The 24,080-nt window shown below is 39.3% G+C and overlaps 1 protein-coding gene across 1 annotated transcript in view; it reads left to right on the top strand.

Annotated features, from left to right (window-relative positions):
- LOC138912734 (transcriptional regulator ATRX homolog) overlaps positions 1-24,080 on the top strand; it is a 1,213,613-nt gene that overhangs the window by 12,667 nt on the left and 1,176,866 nt on the right. Inside the window, exon 2 of the mRNA XM_070213992.1 lies at positions 3,420-4,488. Within this exon, the coding sequence (XP_070070093.1) occupies positions 3,422-4,488 (1,067 nt within the window). The 5' untranslated portion in view covers positions 3,420-3,421. The remainder of the gene's footprint in view (positions 1-3,419; positions 4,489-24,080) is intronic.

Raw genomic sequence — 24,080 nt, 5'->3', positions numbered from 1 at the left:
TCTCTGACTTTTTCCAAACTACTTATAGCTCTTCTTCATGGACAGAATCAAATTACCGTAATCCCTTAAATAGGGCAAATTGTATTTTTTCCCCTATAATTACCGAAAGTTCTCTCTTAAGAAATTTAACATCAACAACGCCAACTTATTCTCCCGGTCCTGATGGACTTCCTGGGTGTGTGCTTAAGTTTTGTGCATCAACCATCTGCAAACCTATTCTTAAACTTTTTCAATTGTCTATTTCATCATCAGTTTTTCCAACTATCTGGAAGGATTCTTTTATTATTCCACTTTACAAAAAGGGTGCGAAGGCGGATGCCCAGAATTATAGAGGTATTTCTAAATTGTCGGCTATTCCAAAAGCCTTTGAACGTATTATCACTTCTCATTTGCAACATTTATGTTCCTCGCTAATATCACCGTGTCAGCACGGTTTTGTTAAGCGAAGATCGACTACCACCAACCTACTTGAATTGTCATCAATTGTAATAAATGGATTTAACAATAAAATGCAGACTGACGTTGTATATACAGATTTCAGTAAAGCCTTTGACTCTGTTAACCACTCTCTTCTTTTATTCAAATTAGATTTGCTTGGCTTTCCATGTAATCTATTAACTTGGATTTCAAGCTATTTGAATGGGAGGACTCAGAGGGTTATATTTAAGAACGCTGTTTCAAAAACGATCCATGTGACATCTGGAGTACCTCAGGGTAGTCATTTGGGCCCTTTGCTGTTTACTTTGTTTATTAACGATCTTCCCTCTATTGTAACACATTCTCGTGTACTAATGTATGCTGATGATGTTAAGCTTTGTTTGACTTATAATAATATAGAGTCTGGTTTTGGCTTACAATCAGACATTGATCATTTTCAAGTATGGTGTGAGTATAACCTCTTAAATTTGAACTGCCTAAAATGCAACGTAATGACCTTTTATAGGGTTACCCCAACCTTTATAAGTTATTCGCTTCAGAATTTGCCACTTGACCGTATATATTCAGTAAATGACTTAGGCGTTCTTCTGGACCCGAAGCTTAAATTTGACTGCCACATAATGTCGACAGTCAATAAAGCTATGAGTGTTCTTGGGTTTATAAAGCGTTGGTCAAAAGAATTTGATGACCCTTATATAACCAAATTATTATTTACCTCCCTTGTCCGTCCTATATTGGAATATTGTTCTTCGGTTTGGAGCCCACAATACCAAGTCCACATTGACCGTATAGAGTCGGTACAAAAAAAAATTTCTCCTTTTTGCCCTTCGTAGTTTGAACTGGGATCAAAACGTAAGGCTACCTTCCTACCAGAGTAGATTATTATTGCTTAATCTCCCCACACTTGCAAATCGTAGAAAAATGCTGGGTACCATTTTTATGCATAATCTTATAAGAGGTGATATTGATTCTGTAGAACTTGTTAGCCGCCTAACTTTTAATGTTCCCGTTAGACTAACACGTAATTATCAACCTCTTAATTTACCTCGATGTACATCAAATTTTGGTCTGCACGAGCCCTTTCGCGTTCTATGTAATAACTATAACGTTCTTTATCATTTAATTTGCACATCAACTTCTATCCCGGTATTAAAAACTAACATTTTAACTCATTTGCTTCACTCCTAACTGCATGTTTTTTTTTTTTTTTTTTTTTTTTTTTTTTATTTATTGTCCCGTCTTTATTGGTTTTATGTATTCTTCCTCGCGAACTCGCATTTTTGCCCAAATTTACAAAAGGGCCACGCGCGTAACAAGCACGTGCTTGGTGTCGTTGGGCCACTTGTTTGTACTTCTCGTAGTGCATCAACGTCCATCATATACTACATTTTAAGAAGTTAAGGTGGGAGATACATATAAAAAACCACAAAAATTCAATTTTGTTTTATTATTTAAATTGGTAGTATAACTCTTTAAAAATGTGTCATAAAAGTTTCACGAAGAAATTCGAACTATTTTGGAACTTATTCCAGTATGACGGCACCCATCTTCCGTAAGCAGTAGATATATTTCATTACTTTAAATGCGTTTTTCTCGAAACCATGTTTTTCTCAGCAGCGGATCGTGAATCTCAAAAAGTAATGCTTCGATCATCATGCTGCTTTTACGGAAATATTTGTAAAGAAATCGCCCCACTGTCTGAACCTACTTTATGTAGAAATTTGTACGTTGAAGTATTTTTTGTAAAGCAAAAATAACAAGAAAAACAAGAAAGGAAGCTAGCTTCGGCAAGCCGAAGCTTATATACCCTTGCAGATCATTCTATTAATTTACAAATCGCAAAAATGTTAAATTTCTTATTATTTCACATTAATTTTTCGATCGTTTCTATCACAGCTATATGATATAGTACTTCGATCTTTTAAAAATTAAAATCGAAATTCGGAAATATTTCAAAATAGTCATATCCCAGAGTAGAAGGGAATGTAATAAAAACCAACAAAGATATAATTTTTTTCCCATTAATTTCCATTTAATTTTTCGACCGTTCCTATGGCAGCTATATGATATAGTGATCCGATTTAAAAAACAAAAAAACCGAAATTCAGAAATATATAAAAAAAAATATTCCCAAGAGTAGAAGGTAAAATTTCAAAAAACACCGGAGCTAGAATTTTTTTACGTTTTTTTTTTTTTATTTTTCCTATGGGAGCTATAAGATATAGTTGTCCGATCCGGTTGGTTCCGACGTATATACTACCTGCAATAGAAATACGACTTTTACGAAAGTTTCATCCCGATAGCTTTAAAACTGAGAGACTAGTTTGCGTAGAAACGGACGGACAGACGGACGGACAGACGGACAGACGGACGGACAGACGGACATGGCTAGATCGACTCGTCTTGTGATGCTGATCAAGAATATATATACTTTATGGGGTCGGAAATGTCTCCCTCACTGCGTTGCAAACTTCTGACTGAAATCATAATACCCTCTGCAAGGGTATAATAAGAAAAAAAATTATTTTTGACTTTAAAAGAACCAGAGTTTTATTTTATTTCTTAACAAAATAAATTTGGTTTCACAAAAATCGGATCTACATAGCGACCTGTAGACAATCTGCAGCTGGCCTACTTTTTTTTAAAAAAAAAGCATGACAAAAAAATTCTTACGGCCGCCATTTTAAAAGGTACAAAAAAAATTAAAATTGGTTTAAATTATATAAGAACTATGTAATCAACATGCCAAGTTGAAAACTTCCAGCACAAACCCTTATTGTTTAAAAAAATCATGAAAAACTTGACAAATTTGCAGTTCTATATGTATCTCCCCCCTTAAGGCATCCTATAGAATGCGAGTAAACATGTATGTTTCTCTAAATACTTTTAGTAAACTTATTCAAATTATTAATTCTAGAATATGCCATGACATCTTTAAGCCCACTCTTACCCACTAATAAGCACTTTTATTTTTATTTCAGAAATGAAAATGAAAGCAGAACTATCATCTAAGATATCAACAGGGCGTTTGCTGCACACTGCGGAATTATTTTCTAAAGAAGTACTTAATTCACCATTAAGATGTGAAAATATTCTTGTGTCAGAAAATATAGACCACACAAACCAAAAAAACTTACAAACCGACTCTGATAATCGTAACAGTATTGAAGATTATTTTGGGTCTCACATTAAACAAAACTTTGGCAAAGTTAATCAAAATGTACAACAAATTAAGTGGAAATTTGCAGACGCACTGAGTGATCACAACTATACTTTTAATGAAATAATGATGTGTCAAAACCACTCGACAAATATTCGTGACTTGCTTTTAAATGCTATTATACCTTTTAGGAAGTCAGAACAACATATTCCAACAGATGTATATGACTTTATTGAAAATACAATTAAAAACTTAAATGTTTATAAGTTGCTGTATAATGACATGCTAGATAAAAGATTTAACCCGAATAGAGACCACCAAACAAGAACATCTAAAAAAGTTAGCCAAACCATTTCAGAGCCATTGGAATCATATCTCAATGACCAGTATCTGGAAAAAATACATAATAACTTGGAAAATCAAGAAGTTTTAACTAGACTGCTAGCAAGCACAATGCATTTTGCAAAACAATTACTTTTCGAGTGTAGCACAATTGCATTAAAATCTGATGACATATTTATGGATCTTTTATCTGAAAAACTAAAAAACTTAATAGAAATTCTCAGACAGGTACCTTCAAGATCAAAACATGAATTAAAGAACCGCCATCAACATAATTTTAAAGCAAAACTCAATCTTATGTTAGACACATCTGGATCATCACAAAGCGACTTTAAATTTAAACAAAGATCTCATAAACTGAAGAGTGATTCACCCTATGAAACTAGTGAAATCGAAAAAGACAATCAACATTTTTCCGATGGTATTGATCTTTCCAAATACGTAAAGCTAGAAGTTATTTTAAAATCTTTGGATTTTAATTTTGAATCACTTGATAAGAAAAAAAATCATTTCATATCAGACAATGACACGGATAAAGAAATTGAAAGGTACGTTCCTAATTTTATATAATAAACAAGAAATAATTAATAAAACGTATTTAGATATACAAAATAATTTAGTTATATTTCGTTATATTTTGTTGTGTATATTTTTACCTATCGAAATGTAGAAGACATTGTTCAAGGCGGACCATTCATTAAAAAGTTATGTGCAATCAAAATGTAATAAAAAAAAAATTAAGAAAATGGGTGTGTCAAGCCTACGCACGACAGTATTGTAGTATTCTCACGTTTATCATTTCATTATCTCTTTTTTTCTGTCTTAGGTTAGTTTGAAGATTATATGTTAAAAAATTCAAGGACGAAGCATGGATTTATACAATATACAATTATACAATATTACATAAATAACAATATTACAATTAAAAATTACCAGGGACCGTAAATAATGATTGCACTGTGCAGCATTTTTAGTGCTTTTTAAATTAACCTCGATGGATGCTATATTTTTGGATTCGTTACGAATTCCCAAGTTAAACTGCGTTTTCCAAAAAGTTCCAAGACGCAAGGATTCTTAGCAAAAGGACCTCAAAGTTCGAAAAAATGCTGAAATTGGCCAACTTTGCGGAGCTCTCAGATGCATGGTTTGATTCGATGTTAAAGTTTTTTAAAAGATACACCCTTTATCAAACCCCATACCTAAAATAATTTTAGGATTTTTTTAAAGGCAGAAACAAATTCTAGAAAACATAGTCGCAGACTATGCAGTGCTCTACCCTTTGGTGAGCAGAGGCTGCACCTGCTGTGTGCCTATTTAGGCGGCCTTTGCGTAATAATCTCTTGTCGGTTGTCTGGCCGACTGCTGGAGTTGTCACCCGACAAGCTGCGTCAGCTAACTCGAACGTCCAATACGCTAAATGTTGTAGATTGGGGCTGTCGAATTGCTTTTAGTACAAAGCCCAATTCAGCATCATCTCAGGGCCTAGCTTCTCAAGGTGGGCCAACATATTACTGGCATTCATAGTGGCTCACATGTTTTTTACGGCGAAAGCCAACTATATCATAAGTACATATTTAAGGTTCTCATAGCGTCTGGCAACGCCTCAGGAAATAGAAGGCAGTCTCTGACTGCATCCAAAGCTTTCCCTTTTAGAGCCTTCTGCAGCCTGATCATATTTTCCTCGTTGCTGCAGCAGACCATTTTTGTGCTGCTTTCGAATGAACTGAAGAAAATTGGACATTCCTTTGGATCGCTACTAAGGGACGGTAACTTTTGGGGCACCATCTACCTAAAGGCTGCTTGCCGTGTAGTAATGAGTTGGGGCTCAACCGGCTGGTGTGGAGTACTGCATCCGATGTTCTCCGAAAACTGTATACCGGTGGCGGTAAGTTGAGAGTATGCACATTCTTCCTCTCGCTGATTTATTTGCTTATCGATTCCGGTTGGTGTAACTCCGGATCTCAACAGTGCGAATTTGCGACAAGAAATTCCTTTTCAACATCCAACTCCTCCTGCAACTGCTGCAACGTAAGTTGCCGCTGGTCCTCTGATAGCTCCCCGCCACTCTGGTTTGGCTGGTTGTTTTCAGTTGGCGTTTGTTGGCTTCTTGTACTAGTTAAATGTTTGTGTGGTTAGGGTCGCCATGTTGAATGATGGACTCTGCCGCCGTCATGGTGTAACATGCGCACGTCCAATCGCTGGTGGTACTACAGTTGTCCAGTCCACAGCATGTAGGGTGATATTGGCTGGAAGACTTGATGCATCTTAGCATTACCTCCTTGGTGGGGGGCGGAACATAAATAACATTTATTAGTTGGTGCCATATCGCAAGGCTATTATGTTACGTCCCACGTAGTCCAGTCAGAGTAGGAAATGTTTAATAATGTTGCGAAAATAAGCTGGTTTTTACAGCGCCGTACAATAAATCAAATAAAAACACCTCTTAACGAGGTAAAAAACTAGTGACGATCGCACCTTCAACATACAAAAGTTCTAATATCAACATTTGTGACGAAAAATTATTACACTCGTCATTAAATAGACTTTCTAATATTTTCTCATTCGGCCCGCCCTAGCAAACTATTCATGCCTTTTCCCCTTCACAGGCATTTTCTATTGCAGCGGGGCGAATGAAAAAAATATTATAAAGTCTATTTAATGACGAGTGCAATAATTTTTCGTCACAAATGTTGATATCAGAACTTTTGTATGTTGAAGGTGCGATCGTCACTAGTTTTTTACCTCGTTAAGAGGTGTTTTTATTTGATATCAGAAGTTTTTGTTTGTTTACATTTGCTCTCATAGGAGCTAATATAAACATTTAAATTTAAATTGGTCATAAATCAACATTTTTAAACTATTGTATTTTAACGAATTCAGTTAAAAAGGTGTTGAAGTATTTCAAAATACCTTTTAAACGGGGTATAGCACATGTCTGTACCTTTAGAAGTGTATAACTTACAAACTAACAAAATGTTGCTATTTTTAGCTTTTTCCCGCTAAAGTAGAGGCTTTTTCCAAAAGTCGTAGAACAAAAGATTCCTATATGGAACTCTTAAGTGCAAATTTACTGATTCCATGACCCTAAAATACAGTTCGGATACCGTCACACAAAATTCAATACTCAGGGAGCGTTAGTTGTTTGAGCTGGCACAAGTGGCTATTTTCGTATAAAAATAACTTTTAAACGTGACTTTTTACAGTAATGTGTTGTATATCAAAATTTAAGAAATCTCAAGGGCTATACAGTTTAAAGTTTTCAAGAAAATCGTTAGAGCTGTTTTTGAGAAAAATAAAAAAAAGCTAAAAAAAAAGTTTAAAAAAATTGTCCTTTGTTCATATATTTTTAATTATTACATTTACACAAATTGCATATAGAAGACGTTTATAGCATTTAAAAATACCTTTCAAACAAGATGCAGCACAAGTCTGTAGCTTTAGTAGTATAGAAGTTACGGTTTTCCGAAATTTAACTATTTATGGCTGTTTTCCCGCTAAACTAGCGAGTTTTTCCAAAAGTGGTAGAACAAAAGTTTTTTATATCGATGTGATGAACGTCATATTAAATTTTCAAAACTTAAGAAACATGTTTTGGACAAACTGACAAACAGAATTAAATTTTCAATTTGGGAAGAAGAAGAAAATTTTATTTTGGCTATAACTTTTGAACGGAGCGTCGGATTTTGACAAATGACCCCTCATTCGACGGGTATTTTCAAAAGGAATACATTGCGAGGGGGCATTTATCCCCACCGGCCCCAACAGCTCCAAATTTCGAAATTTTCACTTTTTCACTTTCACCGCTCTCTCTCCCAAGCCAATTGATTTTCTTAAAGTCTTGGTATGCAATCCTGTTAGTTTTTGCAATACCTTTCGATAAGTGTATTATTCATTATGATCGGACCATCACAGTAGATTTTCATTTCTTCGTGTATATGTAGTAGTCGCCTTCGCACACTCTCCTAATGCGCTTCGTCACTACACGGACTGCCGTCCATAGTGATTAAACTCAAATTCAAATAAACCCTGCAGGAAACGGAATCAGTTTTGGACTATTAAAATACTAGTTGGGTCAAGAAGGTTAACTAGTTCAAGTTATGTCCATTTCCTTGTAACGAAGTGGTCCATTTTTCATATGCTTGTCGTCGGAAACAACTAGTCCATTTGCTACTAGTTTTGCACTAGTGACTGTTAACCAAATTATAGTTACAGCTGTTAAACTACACTAAAAAAAATATTTTCACGAAAAAACTAAAAATTAATCTCTAAACCATCAAGTGATTGGATTTCACTAGTACTTGACGATGCCTAACTTGACGCTCCCCCAATTTAGTATCCAACTAATAGGCGCGGTCCTTAGAGAATTTCTGATAATTATTATGTAATCAAATACAGTAAATGATAATTAAATGGAATTAAAACAAACTTACTTTTTTTTGAGGCAAGTCGCCCTCTCTAGGACTTGAACCCGGAACCTTTGGATTTGTAGACACACTAACTGATTGAGCCATACACGCATCACATTTTGTAATGCCCTAACAAGGTTTATGAATTTTAGTGTGACATAATTCAAAAACAGTAATTTTTCACATATATATTGCCTCGGACAGATTAAACAAAGCTTAAAATAAAAATAAAGCATCACCTAGCAAACAAAAAACAAAAAAAATGCACAGAGACTGGGGATTGAACCGAGGACCTCGAGTGTTTGATTTGTTTATTGTTAAATTTCCCAAGACATTTACCCTCTAGGCTATATTTTTGGATCATATGTGTTTCATTTGCAACTAGTTAAATTCCAGTTGCCTTTTAACTAGACCCTAACATGTATTTGTTCTACCAGTTAAATATTTTTAAAGCTTTTTTGTCAGAAAGGTACTAGTCCGAGACAAGTTTATTTTTTACTAGTTTTGTATTAATCATTTTTTCGACTAGCACAAATTTTCTAGACCCTGTGTAGTCCAAATGCATTCAGACAAATTCCGGTTGCTTTATATTAGTTATTTAACTAGTTGTTTTTCAGACTAGTTCGAATTTTTCCTGCAGGGAAGTAGTTGATCTCAGCTGCTCCAGTTCTTAGTGCAGGGGCTGTGACGCTTAAAATTTCAGCAAATGCAGGGTTTTACATGAGATTTTTAATTTACGCAGATTTTCTTACCCCAGCCCTTCGCGTCTCTATTCACAACTGAACCACAAAATAGAATCGGCAATTTCACCCCACTTGTGTGTGTATGTATGTAGCTCGGCTAGCGTGGTGAGTAAGAGCGACTCAGAGATTTAACAGCTGGACGAAACGTTAGCAAAGGGGAATAGGATAAAAGTGAATAGAGTTGGCAACTCCGCAAACATGTTCTCACTGGTGCGCTTCAGCCGTCGTCGATTTCAACATCAATATGGTTAATATCGTTGTTAAAATTCTTGAAGAGTGTACCGCGAATGAACGAATGTGAGTTTTTCCTTATTCACATATGTTGCATTATTATCTCTAAAGATTATAAAATGAAAGACCGGTTTTTAAGGGGATACGACCACAGCCCGAACCGTAACTGCTAGAGCATCCAAATTTTTGCACAGTATTCCATTGGCGGCGTAGGCGCCCACTAAGGTCCGACATGTCCCCCCAGTGGCCCCAAACAGCTCCAACATCCATATTTTGAGAATAAAACATTAGATGTACTTAAGCTTAACTTCTAAAATGGTTGGAATTTCGAAATTTGGATTTTGCAGAATTTTAGGTCTTTAAAAGGTCTAATTAGAAATCTAAAAGAAATTTTGATATCCCCCATAATTTGGGGGGTACATTTAAAATTAACTTTTCGATTTAAAAAATCTAAACCGCTGCTCCGATCAAGATGATTTTTGGGTCATCTAGCCATGTCCGTTTGTCCGTCCGTCTGTCCGTCTGTCCGTCCGTCTGTCCGTCTGTTTCTACTCAAACTAGTCTCTCAGTTTTAAAGCTATCGGGCTAAAACTTTCCCAAAAGTCTTATATCTATTGCAGGTAGTAGTCGGAACGAGCCGGATCGGACAACTATATCATATAGCTCCCATAGGAATAATCGGAAAACAAAATTTTAAAAAAATTATATCTTGGGCGTTTTGAACCTATGACCTCCTACTTTTGGAAATGCCATTTTTTATCTAATTCTGAGTTTCGAATAAATTTTTTTCAAAATCGAACGTCTATATCATATAGCTGCCATAGGAACGGTCTGAAAATTAGTGATTAATAGGAATTATCTGCAAGGGTATATAAGCTTCGGCTGGCCGAAGCTAGCTTCCTTTCTTGTTTTAAAGTATTTTTAACGAATTTATTTAGATTTTCTAAGTTATTACCCAGAGAACGGATGCCGAAAGAGCGACGCTCAGTGGCGCCTTTTGACTTTTTTTTTTGTAATAAATCATAACTTTTGAAAAAGTGAAGTTAATTGAATGATGTAAACGGCAAATGATAGATAATTGATCCACCTTTCAAATTATTGCTTGAGACAGGCAGTGGGCGTGGCAGAGGCGTACTTACAAATCGGCAAAGTCAAAATTTAAGAACAAATCCATTTTTTTCCGAAAAAAAAAAATTTTTTTTTTAATGTTGTTTTGTTTTGTTTCTTCTTTTATGTTTTAATTTTTAAAAACTAAACAAAAAACAAGAGAGAACGCTATAGTCGGGTGCCCCGACTATCAGATACCCGTTACTCAGCTAAAGGGAGTGCGAAAGAGAAGGAGAAAAACTTTGATCCGCCGTAACTTTTTAACGAATGGTCCGATTTAAAAAATTTCTTCTACATTTCGATAGGTATTGATAAACACCATAAAACTGCTTTTTTACTTTTCCGAAATATTGAAATTTTTAAAATCGTATATTAGCGATTGTGGGCGTTAGAGGGGGCGTGGCACCCTTTTTAAAACAAACTTGCGCTGCGTAGGAACTCCTAGAATCTGCATGCGAAATGTCAATCTTCTAGCTTTTATAGTTTCCGAGATCTCAGCGTTCATACAGACAGACAGACGGACAGACAGACAGACGGACATGGCTAGATCGACTCGGCTAGTGATCCTGATCAAGAATATATAGGGTTTATAGGGTCGGAAACGCTTCCTTCTACCTGTTACATACTTTTGCACGAATCTAATATACCCTTTTACTCTACGAGTAACGGGTATAAAAATGTATATTTCATGTTTTTTGAAATAATGGGCACAATTTGGTAAACTTGGTAAATCCAAAGGACTTAACATTTCTGGAATAAAATTACTAGATTCTAACTCTGTGACAAGGTTGTGATTCCATGACCCTAAAATACAGTTTAGATTCGCACATACTAAATTCAAAGCTTAAGTTGTTTTGAGCTGGCAAAGGTAACTATTTTCGTTTCTGAATAACTTTTAAACGTGATTTTTACAGTAACACGATATATACCAAAATTTATGAAATCTCAAGGGCTATACAGTTAGAAGTTTTAAAGGAATTCGTTACAGCCGTTTTGAAAAACATAAAAAAAATTAAAAAAAAAGGTTTAAAAAAAATTTGCTTTGCGCATATCTTTTTAAATATTACTTTTACACATATTACATATAGAAGGCGCTTAAAGCATTTTAAAATACCTTTCAAACGAGCACAAGTCTGTAGCTTCAGTAGTTTAGAAGTTACGGCCTTCCGTATTTTAGCTATTTATAGCTGTTTTCCCGCTAAATTAGCGGGTTGTTCCAAAAGTGGTGGAACTACAGTTTCTTATATCGAGCTGTTGAACATCATAACAGATTTTCAGGACTTTAAAACCATGTTTTACACAAATCATTGACAAGGTTGCGCCATATGCAATTTTTGGGACCATGACTTTTTTTGCCTTTTTTGGCTCTTAAAACCGCGGACGCACGGGGACGCAGTTACAACTTTCCTAATATCAAGAAGAAAGTCCAAATAACGTTTTAGGGAAGTATAAAAAAATAGTATTAAACAGTTTTATTTTTATTTTTCATCAAAGTTGAAAAACATGGAAAAATGGACGTTTCGTAAATAACGCATAACTAAGAGATGCGGCTGGCAAACTGCAATATGTTTTACTTTTTTTACTCTTAACTAACACACCAATCAGTGGAAAAAAAGTTTTAAGGATATACCCCCCGGAAGTTCGAAAAATTACCTAAAAATGGTGTGTTTTTTTAGGTGAAAAATTGTTCAACTTTAAAAGGGCATATCTTATACATCTCATTTTTTTTGGTTTGAAAAAGGGTTACATTACAAAGTCGAAAAAATGATTTATTGCACGTTTTTTGGCCCAAGGCGCCACTGTGCGACGGCCGAGAGAACAACAGCCAAGAAAACTGTCGAGGAGGAGGGGTAGTGCTGTGTGGAAGGGGGATGGTAAGGGGGCAATTTAAGTTAAAATTTGTTTTGGATTTTAAAAACAATCTTCTGCTCCGATTAATATGATTTTCGATCAATAGTGAGTCCTGCGGATCAAATTCTTCGGTTTTGTTTTTCAAAAAGTATTTTTCATTTTGTAGCAGAAGTAAGAGCCCTATTGAATTTCCACCATGGAAGAACAAGTACATAATATGTATATTTGGATATATTTTGATTTGCTTATATGTACAATACATGTACTAGATCTGCCGTAATCCTGGATGCAATCCTTGCTCCTAACGTGTAGTTATTAATTGAAAAACTCAAACACGTTGTTTCCAAGTCGGCGTTTTATTTCAAGTTATTCTTTCTTCATGTCTTACTTCTTGAGATGATACAATGAGCTTATTGACTATCGATAAGAACTTACGGATACATCGATACCAAGTTATTCAATTAATACTTAATGTCGTGATTAAATCCTAACGTAGGTTTACAGCGCCAACATGCTCCCGACCTTGGAACTCTCTTCCAACCTTCTGCCGCAGTCGTTCTCCAACGACAAAGGACAAATTTTGTGAACATTGCGCTTGACGACTCCTTTTCTTGTCTTGAGAGTTACCACTCTAGTTACACCATCCGAACCAGGGTGTGTTTCCTCGACTCTGCCCAAAAGCCAATTTCCTGGAGGAAGATTATCTTCTGCGATTAGGGCAAGTGTCCCAACCTGGATGTTCTTGGAGCGAACAATCCACCTTGTACGCTGTTGTAATAGAGTGAGCTATTCCTTTGACCAACGATTCCAAAATGAGTTTTGAACAGCTAGGATGCGTTTCCAATGATTGGTAATGGGCAGCTTCAATGTTTCTTCGTCACATGGCTCCAGCAATGAGTTTAGAGGACGACCGACCAAAAAGGGTCCAGGTGTCAATGCCTCAAAATCGTTAGCATCACACGTACAATGGTCTTGAATTCATTATTGCCTCCACTTGAGTAACAGCAGTCGTTAGACCTTTGTTACGTCGGCATATTAGTGCCCCAGTCCTGAGAAGGACTTGGGCCGAGGAAGTTGCGTCCTGAGCAGGCACGCTGGCTGCCGGCTAAGCTCGCCGTATTTGGGGTGGGTTCTTTGGAAGCCACTTCCTCTCCAACATAATGAGAATAAATTTATCGTGCCTGAAAAATGGATAGAATTCGTAAGGTCCGTTGGTCTTCTGTCTGCACTGCCCCACAAGCTCAGCTGTAGCTTGATCGTAACACGATCGGGCTGTGTTTCGGCCACATTCCCTCCCCTTCACACGTTCGTGTGCCAAATGGATCGTCGCGGGCCGCGCAATACGATCCCCTAATGTCGCGGTCGTCAGTCAAAAGTTATGTCATTGTTCTTGACCCCTTCTTCCATGTTTACCAGCTCCCCTTTTAATTGGTTTCTACCAAGACATTATAAAGTTTGATTTACATTATAAACTTTATTGTAGGAAATATTGGCAAGTGCCACTTATGAGTAACATTATGATTGGTATTACATATGAAATTAATTGTAGTTGACAACAAAGATTGTTAGCGGAGAGTATCGAATTTACCACCTGTATAAGGTGCACACGTCAACAAATTGCTGGCTATTCACGACTACAAACGTCGCTCTGAGGCTCTTATGATCGTTCATACGAACACAAGGCTGATACTCGCCGCTGAAAAATCAAGGTGTTATTAAAAAGTTATAAAAAGGTTAACCTACGTCAAGATATGATTAAAATTAGTTGGATTATATGGTAGTGTGTTTTTTTTGTTGAATAATTGTATTGGACTTTAACTAATTCATCAGACGGATGACAAAGGTATTAACTTCACCAAGAAATTTATTTGAAAAGCTTTCAGAGTAAACATTAGTGTTGGGTATTGTAGCACAAACTAAGGCCTTTGCTACTTTATTACAGTGTATGAGCGGTGAAAAGTTAAGACGGAAGGTCTCAATGTATAAAAGTTCCAAATCATTTATCGTTATAGGTGAATTTACTTTAGACAGAATATATTTCACTTTAATATAAAAATGTGGTTCATTTCTGAGAGTGACCGCGAGGGCCTGTGTATTAATCATGGTGTATGTATATATATATATATAAATATGTTTCTGGTAAAAAGGAACCGTGTTCCGGCAAACTTACCCCTTTAAGTCCTGGGCGATGAGATCTCGACGCTCTGGATCATTTGGGTTGGCGATAAATATTAAATTAAATTGGGCATATATATATATATATATGTATATGTATGTGTATGTGTATTAGTGCGCTTAAAAATAATATTTATTTTGGGTGTAATTTATATCTTGGACATAGCGTCTTTCGCGTAACTATTAATTTTCTTTTCTCATAAACACTGAACAGACAATTAAAAAAAAACTATGAGAACATGGCGGGAATAAAAGAAAGCGGCACTCGGTCATCCAGGTGAACTCCACGGCGGTGACTTCTCGCTGAGCTTCGTATTACACATGCACGTTCGTTGTGGTGGCTGGATTGGGTTTTCAGTGTTGTTACTGATAATTATTTGTTTGTTTTTCTGTTGTTTGGGTTCTTGTTGCGGTTGTTGATTGTTTTATTTCTGGTTTAGTTCACTTTATTGTTGGTGCTTAATCCCGGTTTCGCTCGGGCCAGTTAGCGGCAGCGGTTACGATCCTTTCTAAATCGTGTCCGTGATCCCGACGGAGTTGTACGGATCTTTTGTACATCCTGAGTCCTCGGAGGACTATAAGGACCATTATTAACACTGCTATCAGACACAAGACATTAAACACTTTTACAATTTCGTCCTTGTGGTCTACCACTTCGACATTATTTATAACATTGGCAGTGTTGCCTTCCGCTTTTGAAACTTTGGATCCCATTTTGCTGTTTTGGGTCCTTTACACGGAGTTTATGTGCAACGCGAAACGAGGATTCATGTTCCTGTTTGGAACTTTCCGTCGAACGGATTATTTTGTTCTTTGCGCTCGATTTGTAATAGTACCGGCCGTATCTGAGAATCTGACTGACTTCTCCGTGGAGTTTTAGTTCTTTTATACAGCAGCTGAGCTTTTCTTTTTGCTTCCGGGTTCTTATTTTCGTACCTAAGTGTTCCCATCTAGGTACTCATTTCCCCTTTTTCTAGCTAACTGGCACTCTTTGGATTTAGCTGTCGTCAGCTCTCGGGTTCATATCAGTCTTTCGTTGCTTTGCGGACCGCTATATTTTTCCATTGAATTGCCCAATTGGTGCATTATATTGCATTGTGCAAAGCTGGTCTTTCTTTCTTCTTTCGCAACTTCAGAGACTGTGGCTTCTGCTGTCCCCCTTTTTGACTCGCTTCCCGCCCTAACCGGCCCTCGTAACAGGCTCGATGTCGTCGATGCGGATTCCGTATGGAACGACCTCGCAAAAAGAATTCTACGACAGGCGGTTACAGGGTGTTTTTTTTTCTCATGTGCCTGAGTCCAGCCCAACGTGTGGCCTCGACCCATACCCTGGGATACAGAGTCTCGTGCTCTATCGACAGAACTAGCCGGGATAATTTTTTGTAAAAACATTTGTGATATTCCATATAATTTTATTTATTTATTTATATATATATATATTTTTTTTTTTTTTTTTTGTTTTTTAATCGGATCCGGCTCTTGGGTGCGGGTCGCGTCACCCATCCTTCCAGCCGCCGCAACTCCATTCGTGCCTGAGAGACGGACAGGAGGTCCCAGTCCACATGTCCGTGTGCCCTCCGTAGGCGGTCCTGGTCATCTTCCATATCCCTCTTGAGAGTGTTAACCTGCTCCTGTAGTCGGGTTATTTCTTCCGGGTCCTCTTCCTTCTGCATTTGTCTTAATTTCTGGAGGATTTGCTCCTGCCTCCATGGGATTTCATGCTGGTAGCAACCCAGCAGCTCGAGTGAAATCTCAAGCAAGTATATTTTTTCTGCTACCTCCTTCTTGGCCTTGGCGACTCCATTCAAACGCTTTTGGGGCCCCATAGTCATTGCTGTCGGATTTGTCGTGTTGTCGGGTTTATATAGCAGGTCTCTCCTGGCCTGATTCCGTAATTCTTACAAACTCTCTTGGCTGGCGGAGATTCTTCGGATTTCATTCAGGGGGTCAGGCTATATACAGGTCTTTGGCATGGTATACACCAACACTTTTGCCAACTCCATTGCCTAATTCGTACAACGAATTCCCTTGTCGTTTAAGTATGACACACCGAACTCGGTTTGGCCCTAACTTTGCATTATACCCTTCCGCTCGGTTACTTTGCCGATAGTTTTTTCGGTATACCACCTGTCCTACGGCAAATTCGACTTCTCTGCTGCGGGTATTATATGTCCTTTCCGCTTTCTCGTGTGCACGTGCTAGACCTTTCTTCACGTGATCTCGGGTTAACTCCATCTTGTCCGCTAAGCACACTGCTTGGTCGGTTGCTGAGACCCCGCCAAGGCTTCGCATAATCGCATACGCACTGGCGTGCGTGACCATCCGTGTCCCAAACATTGCATAGTATGGTTCCAATCCCAACGCTTCATGATAGCCACTTCTTAGAGTACACGCTATTCGACTTAAGTGGGAGTCCCAATTCCGCTGGTCTTTCTCAGTCGTTGCCCGGAGCATTTGCAATATGGATCGGTTTACCCTCTCAGCTGCATTAGCTTGGGGAGCATAGAAGCCAGTTCGTATGTGTCGTATTCCATGTTGCTCGAGCAGTTCTGCGAATACCTGAGCGACGAACTGCTTGCCGTTATCAGAGTGTATAAACTCTGGCACCCCAAACTGATGGAAAATTGACTTCTCCAGAAAGCTGACGACACCTCCAGCGGTGGCTTTCCGCATTGGTTCTAACCAAACGAACTTAGTAAAATGATCTAGACATACAAAGATTACGGTGTTTCCAGATTTTGTTCTGGGGTATGGCCCCATGAAATCAATATATAATCTTTGCCCTGGGCGTTCTGTTATGATTTGTTTGCCCATTGGGGGTCGGTTCGTTTTGTTGGCGGTTTTGCTGACTTTGCATACTTCACAATTCTTTATTATTTCTTGTACGCTGACTGTCATGCCGGGCCAGTAATAAAACTGTCGGATTCTTTCCAGTGTTTTGTGGATCCCTCCATGACCTGCCGTCTTGCCGTGATGAGCTTGAAAGGCGATCTCCTGCCTAAGCTCTAGCGGAACCCACAGTTTCCAAGCTCGGTCTTCGTTAATTACTTCTCCTGACCGGAAGCCTAATCGCTTGTACACATAGCCTTCAGAAACCTGAATGTCTGGTGTCTTTTCTGCGTGCCTCTCCACTGCCAGAACCAGCTCTCGGTACTCTTTTGACTGGAATGCGTCTGCCTTTAGATCCACTTGGATTTCTGCTGGGTCTTCTGTAGCTATCTCGTCCATATGTGTTCTCGAGAGCGCGTCGGGGACTACGTTCAATGCCCCTTTCCTATGCTCAATCTGGAAATCAAAAGCTTGCAATTTTAAACTCCACCTTGCCAGTCTTCCTGACAAATCTTTTTGTCCCATGAGCCACTTTAAACTAGCATGATCCGTGATTACTTTAAAAGGCATGCCTTCCACATATGGTCGGAATTTACTAATACTTAAAATCGCAGCATAACACTCCAGTTCCGTAATGGAATAGTTCCGCTGAGCTTTATTCAACTTTGCAGACATGTATGCGATTGGATGCTCTCCGCCGTCCTCGTCGGTTTGAAATAACACGCCTCCTACTCCCGTTGTGGATGCGTCGCATTGAATTGTGAACGGTTTGGAGAAATTCGGGGTTATTAGTACTGGCGCGGAAACCATGCTGGTTTTCAGAGCCTCAAATGCTTTCACTCCTTCCTGGTCAAGTTCATATTTCTTAATCCGATCTTTTTTTAGACTCTCATGGAGCGGCGCCGCCGTTTGTGCGTAATTCTGAATAAAACGCCGATACCATCCGGTCATACCCAAAAATCTCCGCATTTGCTTGGCGGAAGTGGGCTGCGGAAACTCTTGAATCGCCTGTATTTTTGCCTGGTCTGTTTTAATGCGACCTCCGCCTACAATATACCCTAGATATTTAGCTTGGCTGTAGCAGAATTTACTTTTATCCACGTTAATCGTCAGCTTTGCCCTCCTCAAGCAGTCACTGACCTGCCGCAACATATTTAAATGTTCCTCAAACGTAGGCGAACATACCAACAGATCATCGAGATATACAAATACATGCTCCCGTAGTGCAGCTGGAATAACTTTGTCCATTAGTCGGCACATTCTCTGTGCTGCATTGCATAAGCCAAACGGCATAACCGTAAACTGATACAACGGCCGACCTGGCACCGTGAATGCTGTTTTCTCCCTGCTCTTGGCTTCTAAGGGTATTTGCCAGAAGGCGTCTTTCAAATCGATTGCTGAAATATAATATGTTTCTTGCAGCCGACTCAATAAGCCCTCAATGTGTGGTAAGGGATACGCATCTTTTACTGTCCGGGAATTTACTTTGCGGGCATCTAAGCAAAGACGGTTTTTCGTGCCTTTCTGCACCAAGGTGACTGGGGAGCTCCAGCTACTGTTACTTTCCTCAATCACTCCCAAACTTAGCATTCGATCAAGTTCGGCAAACACCAGCTGTTGTTTTGCTGGCGAGATGGGGTAGTGCCTTTGCTTAATCGGCAGATTTTCCTGAGTAACTTCTATGACATGCTCTTCTAAACCAGTCTTCCCTAAGCCCATGTCTGAACATGATGGAAAGGTTGCCACCAGTTGGTTTAAGATGGTTTCTTGTTCTGTTGAGAGTTCATGTGGAGTGTAGGCGGTCTCCTGTCGTGCAGGCTTGTCTTCTTCTATGGGTGCCACTGGATCTACCTCGGCTACCCGCACGTAGCGCTGTCCTGGTAGAGGAAGTCCAAACTCCTCCCAGAACTCAATCCCAAAATAAAACGACTGCTGTAAGGCTGGCACTATCAAGAACTCTAGTTCTTTCGTTTCTCCTTCCCATTCTACTGGTAAGGTAATCATGCCCGTAACCTGGGTTTTTCCCCCGCTAGCAGTTTGGACGTTCTGCTTTGTTAGCTTTTTCACCTTCTGTTCCCGCCCTTGCAAAAACACCTCCGCTCCTTTTCCAATGCAGTTGGCGCTTGCTCCGGTGTCGAGTAACGCGACTATCTCCTCGCCGTCTACTCTAGTCTTGGCAAACAAGCGGTTGTCGTTTTTAAGGCTGACAATGGAAGCCACTAATTTTTTCCTAAATTCCCGTGTGGTATCCCTAGAATGATGTAGGTGTTGGAGCTTCTTGTCCTTCCGGTGCTGTCTCTCGTCCTCTTTTTTATCGTCCGGGTTAAAGATGCGTGCGCGAGCCGCCTCATACTCCGTCTTCCGCTGCTGAAAGGATTTATGCGGAGAAATCTGCGCCGGGCTCGCGATCGTGCTCTCTATTGCTTCTGGGTCTCGTTTTTCTGACCGGGCGCCCCGAAGTCCCTGGTCAGACCCTTTGATAAAAAAGGAGCCTGCGTTGAGTGATACGAATCACTTTTGCCACAGTAATTACACTGGGTGTCATGGAACCGGGCTTGGCATCCTGTCCCCTCTGCTTGGTTGCGATGGCGATAGAAATCGGCCGGCTTGTTGCAAGTGTAACACAAATATGTGTGAAACGGGGATGTGCACTCTCCTCCTGCTTCTGGCCCGCTCCCTCCTGTAAAAACTTTCTTGTTTGTATTTTGCCGGAATGGGTTCGTCCTGCTCGGCTTTTCCGCATTCGCTCCCTGTGATCGCCGGTCTTTTTGGAACGCCTCAAGTTGGTACTCTTCTGATTCGCAGTCTTCTTCCGACTCGTTGACAATCTCGTTGACGTGTCGCGGCCGTGCTCTCTTATCTCTTATCCACTTCTCCAACCGTCTTCCCTTCTTTTTAAACTCTGCTAACGAATCTATTGGAGAAGCCAACATAAATGCTCCGAGTTGGGAGTTCAAATTCTCTTTCAAAATCTCCACCAGATCTGATTCCGGAATTTTCCTTCGCATCTTAAAATGCAGATTGTGCATTGCCGAGATGTAATCGTCCAAACTCTCATTATACCCCTGGTGCCGCTCCACCAGATCTTTGATGGTAACATAATCGTTTTCCGAGGCTGAGAACGCCCTGGTCATTTCTCGTGTCAGCGAAAAGTAGCCGAATTCGTACTCCTCAGCTTTGTCTTCTATCAGCTGCCAATACCACTTTAAGGCGGGGCCTGTGAGTAACACATGAAACTCTCTGAACACCTGTTCCTCCGTGCACCCGTATAAATCCTTCATCCTTTCCACCCGAAACAGAAAACTCTCCGAACGTCTTAGTAATTTTTGCCATGTTCAAACAAAGGATATCTATGATTTTAAAAAGGAACCAAAGTATAAAGTCATACCTCAATTCTGAGACAATTTTCCTATTGAGAGGCCTTCTCAATTCTGACTGTCGCAGAAGTTGCGGACTTTACATTCTAAACATTTTGCAATCTACCATAAAACAAAACAACAACAACAAAAATGAAGCTAGCATTGATTTAAATTACTTATCTCCCTTGCGTTAACCATAGCGAAATTAAATTTTGGTATTTAGAGATGTGGGTTATACCGAAGGTAGAAGGTACACCAACTCAGACACCATAAGTATCTAAATGGTGGATCCTACAAAAATTCCTTAAAGAATATACAAAAGTCCTTCGTTGGGCGCCAATTCTGTTACGTCGGCATATTAGTGCCCCAGTCCTGAGAAGGACTTGGGCCGAGGAAGTTGCGTCCTGAGCAGGCACGCTGGCTGCCGGCTAAGCTCGCCGTATTTGGGGTGGGTTCTTTGGAAGCCACTTCCTCTCCAACATAATGAGAATAAATTTATCGTGCCTGAAAAATGGATAGAATTCGTAAGGTCCGTTGGTCTTCTGTCTGCACTGCCCCACAAGCTCAGCTGTAGCTTGATCGTAACACGATCGGGCTGTGTTTCGGCCACATTCCCTCCCCTTCACACGTTCGTGTGCCAAATGGATCGTCGCGGGCCGCGCAATACGATCCCCTAATGTCGCGGTCGTCAGTCAAAAGTTATGTCATTGTTCTTGACCCCTTCTTCCATGTTTACCAGCTCCCCTTTTAATTGGTTTCTACCAAGACATTATAAAGTTTGATTTACATTATAAACTTTATTGTAGGAAATATTGGCAAGTGCCACTTATGAGTAACATTATGATTGGTATTACATATGAAATTAATTGTAGTTGACAACAAAGATTGTTAGCGGAGAGTATCGAATTTACCACCTGTATAAGGTGCACACGTCAACAAATTGCTGGCTATTCACGACTACAAACGTCGCTCTGAGGCTCTTATGATCGTTCATACGAACACAAGGCTGATACTCGCCGCTGAAAAATCAAGGTGTTATTAAAAAGTTATAAAAAGGTTAACCTACGTCAAGATATGATTAAAATTAGTTGGATTATATGGTAGTGTGTTTTTTTTGTTGAATAATTGTATTGGACTTTAACTAATTCATCAGACGGATGACAAAGGTATTAACTTCACCAAGAAATTTATTTGAAAAGCTTTCAGAGTAAACATTAGTGTTGGGTATTGTAGCACAAACTAAGGCCTTTGCTACTTTATTACAGTGTATGAGCGGTGAAAAGTTAAGACGGAAGGTCTCAATGTATAAAAGTTCCAAATCATTTATCGTTATAGGTGAATTTACTTTAGACAGAATATATTTCACTTTAATATAAAAATGTGGTTCATTTCTGAGAGTGACCGCGAGGGCCTGTGTATTAATCATGGTGTATGTATATATATATATATAAATATGTTTCTGGTAAAAAGGAACCGTGTTCCGGCAAACTTACCCCTTTAAGTCCTGGGCGATGAGATCTCGACGCTCTGGATCATTTGGGTTGGCGATAAATATTAAATTAAATTGGGCATATATATATATATATATGTATATGTATGTGTATGTGTATTAGTGCGCTTAAAAATAATATTTATTTTGGGTGTAATTTATATCTTGGACATAGCGTCTTTCGCGTAACTATTAATTTTCTTTTCTCATAAACACTGAACAGACAATTAAAAAAAAACTATGAGAACATGGCGGGAATAAAAGAAAGCGGCACTCGGTCATCCAGGTGAACTCCACGGCGGTGACTTCTCGCTGAGCTTCGTATTACACATGCACGTTCGTTGTGGTGGCTGGATTGGGTTTTCAGTGTTGTTACTGATAATTATTTGTTTGTTTTTCTGTTGTTTGGGTTCTTGTTGCGGTTGTTGATTGTTTTATTTCTGGTTTAGTTCACTTTATTGTTGGTGCTTAATCCCGGTTTCGCTCGGGCCAGTTAGCGGCAGCGGTTACGATCCTTTCTAAATCGTGTCCGTGATCCCGACGGAGTTGTACGGATCTTTTGTACATCCTGAGTCCTCGGAGGACTATAAGGACCATTATTAACACTGCTATCAGACACAAGACATTAAACACTTTTACAATTTCGTCCTTGTGGTCTACCACTTCGACATTATTTATAACATTGGCAGTGTTGCCTTCCGCTTTTGAAACTTTGGATCCCATTTTGCTGTTTTGGGTCCTTTACACGGAGTTTATGTGCAACGCGAAACGAGGATTCATGTTCCTGTTTGGAACTTTCCGTCGAACGGATTATTTTGTTCTTTGCGCTCGATTTGTAATAGTACCGGCCGTATCTGAGAATCTGACTGACTTCTCCGTGGAGTTTTAGTTCTTTTATACAGCAGCTGAGCTTTTCTTTTTGCTTCCGGGTTCTTATTTTCGTACCTAAGTGTTCCCATCTAGGTACTCATTTCCCCTTTTTCTAGCTAACTGGCACTCTTTGGATTTAGCTGTCGTCAGCTCTCGGGTTCATATCAGTCTTTCGTTGCTTTGCGGACCGCTATATTTTTCCATTGAATTGCCCAATTGGTGCATTATATTGCATTGTGCAAAGCTGGTCTTTCTTTCTTCTTTCGCAACTTCAGAGACTGTGGCTTCTGCTGTCCCCCTTTTTGACTCGCTTCCCGCCCTAACCGGCCCTCGTAACACCTTCGTAGTTCAAAACAATTTCATTGGTACATTTAACGATTAGTTGCTTCGCTATCTTTATAGAACTTTCCCACAATCCACCGAAATGTTGGAATAAAGTGAAAGCTTACGTTCCGCTGACTGCAAGCATCCTGAATGTGCTGTTGAAAGGTCCGTTCGAACTGCCGATTAAGCTCCCGCGACGCTCCTACAAAATTTGTCCCATTGTCGCAATACATTTCCGTGCTTAGGCCGCGTCTTGCAAAAAATCTCTTCAGCGCCGCCAAGAACGCATTGGCGCTGAGATCTGACACAATCTCCAAGTGACATGCCTTCGTCACGAAGCAAATGAAGAGACAAAGATACACCTTTACTGGGCGCTTTCCGCGCACATTGAAGTGCATCCACAAGGGTACAGCGAAGTCCATTCCCGCCACTTGGAAAGGATGACATTATCCCCTTATGCGACTTGCTGGTAAGTCTCCCATACCTTGTACGGCCCGTATAGGTCGCAAGCTCCTCACCGTTTTGCGCGCTAAGTTCCTGCAATTAAGGATCCAATATTCTTGACGCGCGAAGGCACAAAGAGATTGAGCCCCGACATGAAAATTCTTTCGGTGAATGTAATCAAGGAGCGCGCTTACTACCCGATTGTCCTTTGGCAACAATAAAGGATGTTTTACCGAAAATGGCACGTCAGCCTTCGACAACCGCCCACCAACCCGAATTAAATCAATTCCTTCTTCGGTAGAAATAAATGGA

Source organism: Drosophila takahashii, chromosome 2R (genome assembly GCF_030179915.1).
Source record: "Drosophila takahashii strain IR98-3 E-12201 chromosome 2R, DtakHiC1v2, whole genome shotgun sequence".
In the NCBI taxonomy this organism is placed as follows: Eukaryota; Metazoa; Arthropoda; class Insecta; order Diptera; family Drosophilidae; genus Drosophila; species Drosophila takahashii.
Note: the sequence above shows the minus strand (reverse complement) of the source record. Positions and strands in the feature narration are given on the sequence as shown.